This window comes from Musa acuminata, chromosome BXJ3-5 (genome assembly GCF_036884655.1).
Source record: "Musa acuminata AAA Group cultivar baxijiao chromosome BXJ3-5, Cavendish_Baxijiao_AAA, whole genome shotgun sequence".
NCBI classification, from domain to species: Eukaryota; Viridiplantae; Streptophyta; class Magnoliopsida; order Zingiberales; family Musaceae; genus Musa; species Musa acuminata.
Genome location: NC_088353.1, coordinates 37,212,715 through 37,214,197, shown reverse-complemented (window position 1 = coordinate 37,214,197; position 1,483 = coordinate 37,212,715). Strand labels below are relative to the sequence as shown.

Sequence of the window (1,483 nt, the reverse complement as noted above, 5' to 3'; positions counted from 1 at the left end):
TGAGGCAATGCGTTCTCCCACCACCAAAAGCTCATGTTTTCTGGCCAGACAAGTGAGTCCGTTGGCCACTTAACTGCGCCTCGGTTTCGTATACGAAGAAGTCGAAGAAGTCGCCCCTCCTCGCATGGCGGCCATACGCAACTCCACTTACGTGACGCTCCATGGCCACCTTTCCTCTCTCTGCCGTAGTAAAAAGGTGTTTAGACACTTCACCTATAAATTGGAGCTCAATGGCGTGTGCCCAACGCGCTTCCCCATCCCTCCCTCGTCTCCGTCGAACACTTCGGAACTCCGACGATGTCGTCCCGTCTTAGCTCTCAAGTTCATGCAAACGCCTCGCCGGAAGTTTCCAATGACCCATGCGTGCGGATCAGCATCCCGTTGCAACCCCAGGAGCCGGAACCGACGCGAGGCGTCGATGGATCCGTGGACTACATGGCCCGGACGCAGTGGCTCCGCGCCGCCGTCCTCGGCGCAAACGACGGCCTCGTGTCGATCGCTTCCTTGATGATCGGCGTGGGCGCGGTGAACCAGAGCGCCAAGGCCATGCTCGTGTCCGGCCTCGCCGGCCTCGTCGCGGGCGCGTGCAGCATGGCCATCGGCGAGTTCGTCTCGGTGCACGCGCAGTACGACATCGAGGTGGCCGAGATGGAGAGACGACGCCGGGGGAGCGGGAGCGGGAGCGAGGAGGAGGTCCGAGGGGAGGAGAGCCTGCCGAGTCCGATGCTGGCGGCGGGGGCGTCGGCGCTGGCGTTCGCGCTGGGGGCGGTGCTGCCGCTGTTGGCGGGCGGATTCATCAGGTCATGGAGCGTCAGAGTGGGGGCGGTCTGTGCCGTGAGCAGCCTGGGCTTGGCTGGGTTTGGTGCAGCAGGAGCAGTCTTGGGTGGTGCTGATATCTGGAAGCCTGCTCTTAGGGTTTTGGGGGGAGGATGGCTGGCCATGTTGGTCACTTACTGTGTGCTTAGAATCTTTGGGCTTCTCTTCAACATGCAGGTCTCCTCAGCTTAGAGTGGCAAGGAAAACAAGGAATGAATAATGTCTTTTGGAGAGTGAAAGCTATCCATGAAATATGACCTATAGATCTCTCTTCTCTTCATCTTCTTCTTCCCGATTAGTAATGTTTTGGTGGGGTTTAATTAGCATCATGCAGGCAGCTGCTGTCCCTTCTCTAGTGGAAGTTTGGATTTACACTGCAGAAGCTTATCTTTCCTGTCTTTGTTTAATGAAGTATCACAACTAGAACAAAAGCAAATAAAGATTTATATGCGCTTATGTTTCCATCAATAGTTGGCATTAAAGCTTATTATCTTCTTATCTTCTATTTTTTTCAATATGGTATCAAAGCAGGAGGAAACTCTTTCCCGTTGGACTCTCTTCCCCATCGAACTCCTCTCTCCGTTTGCTGTACGATCGTCCGTCGTTGCCTCACTGTCAACTATCGATCGTCAACTCTTGCTAAGAGTAAATTGCTACAGGTTTCTCC

The 1,483-nt window shown here is 54.7% G+C and overlaps 1 protein-coding gene across 1 annotated transcript; it reads left to right on the top strand.

Moving 5' to 3' along the window:
• The first annotated feature begins 272 nt into the window (after window positions 1-272).
• LOC135638213 (vacuolar iron transporter homolog 2-like) lies at window positions 273-1,021 on the top strand. The gene has a single exon (XM_065151233.1). It carries the CDS (start codon window positions 298-300, stop codon window positions 1,006-1,008), a length of 711 nt encoding a protein of 236 aa, XP_065007305.1. The 5' UTR covers window positions 273-297; the 3' UTR covers window positions 1,009-1,021.
• The last annotated feature ends 462 nt before the right edge of the window (window positions 1,022-1,483 follow it).

Coding starts and splice junctions, on each gene's coding strand:
- LOC135638213 (XM_065151233.1), top strand. CDS start 298: ATGTCGTCCCGTCTTAGCTCTCAAGTTCATGCAAACGCCTCGCCGGAA.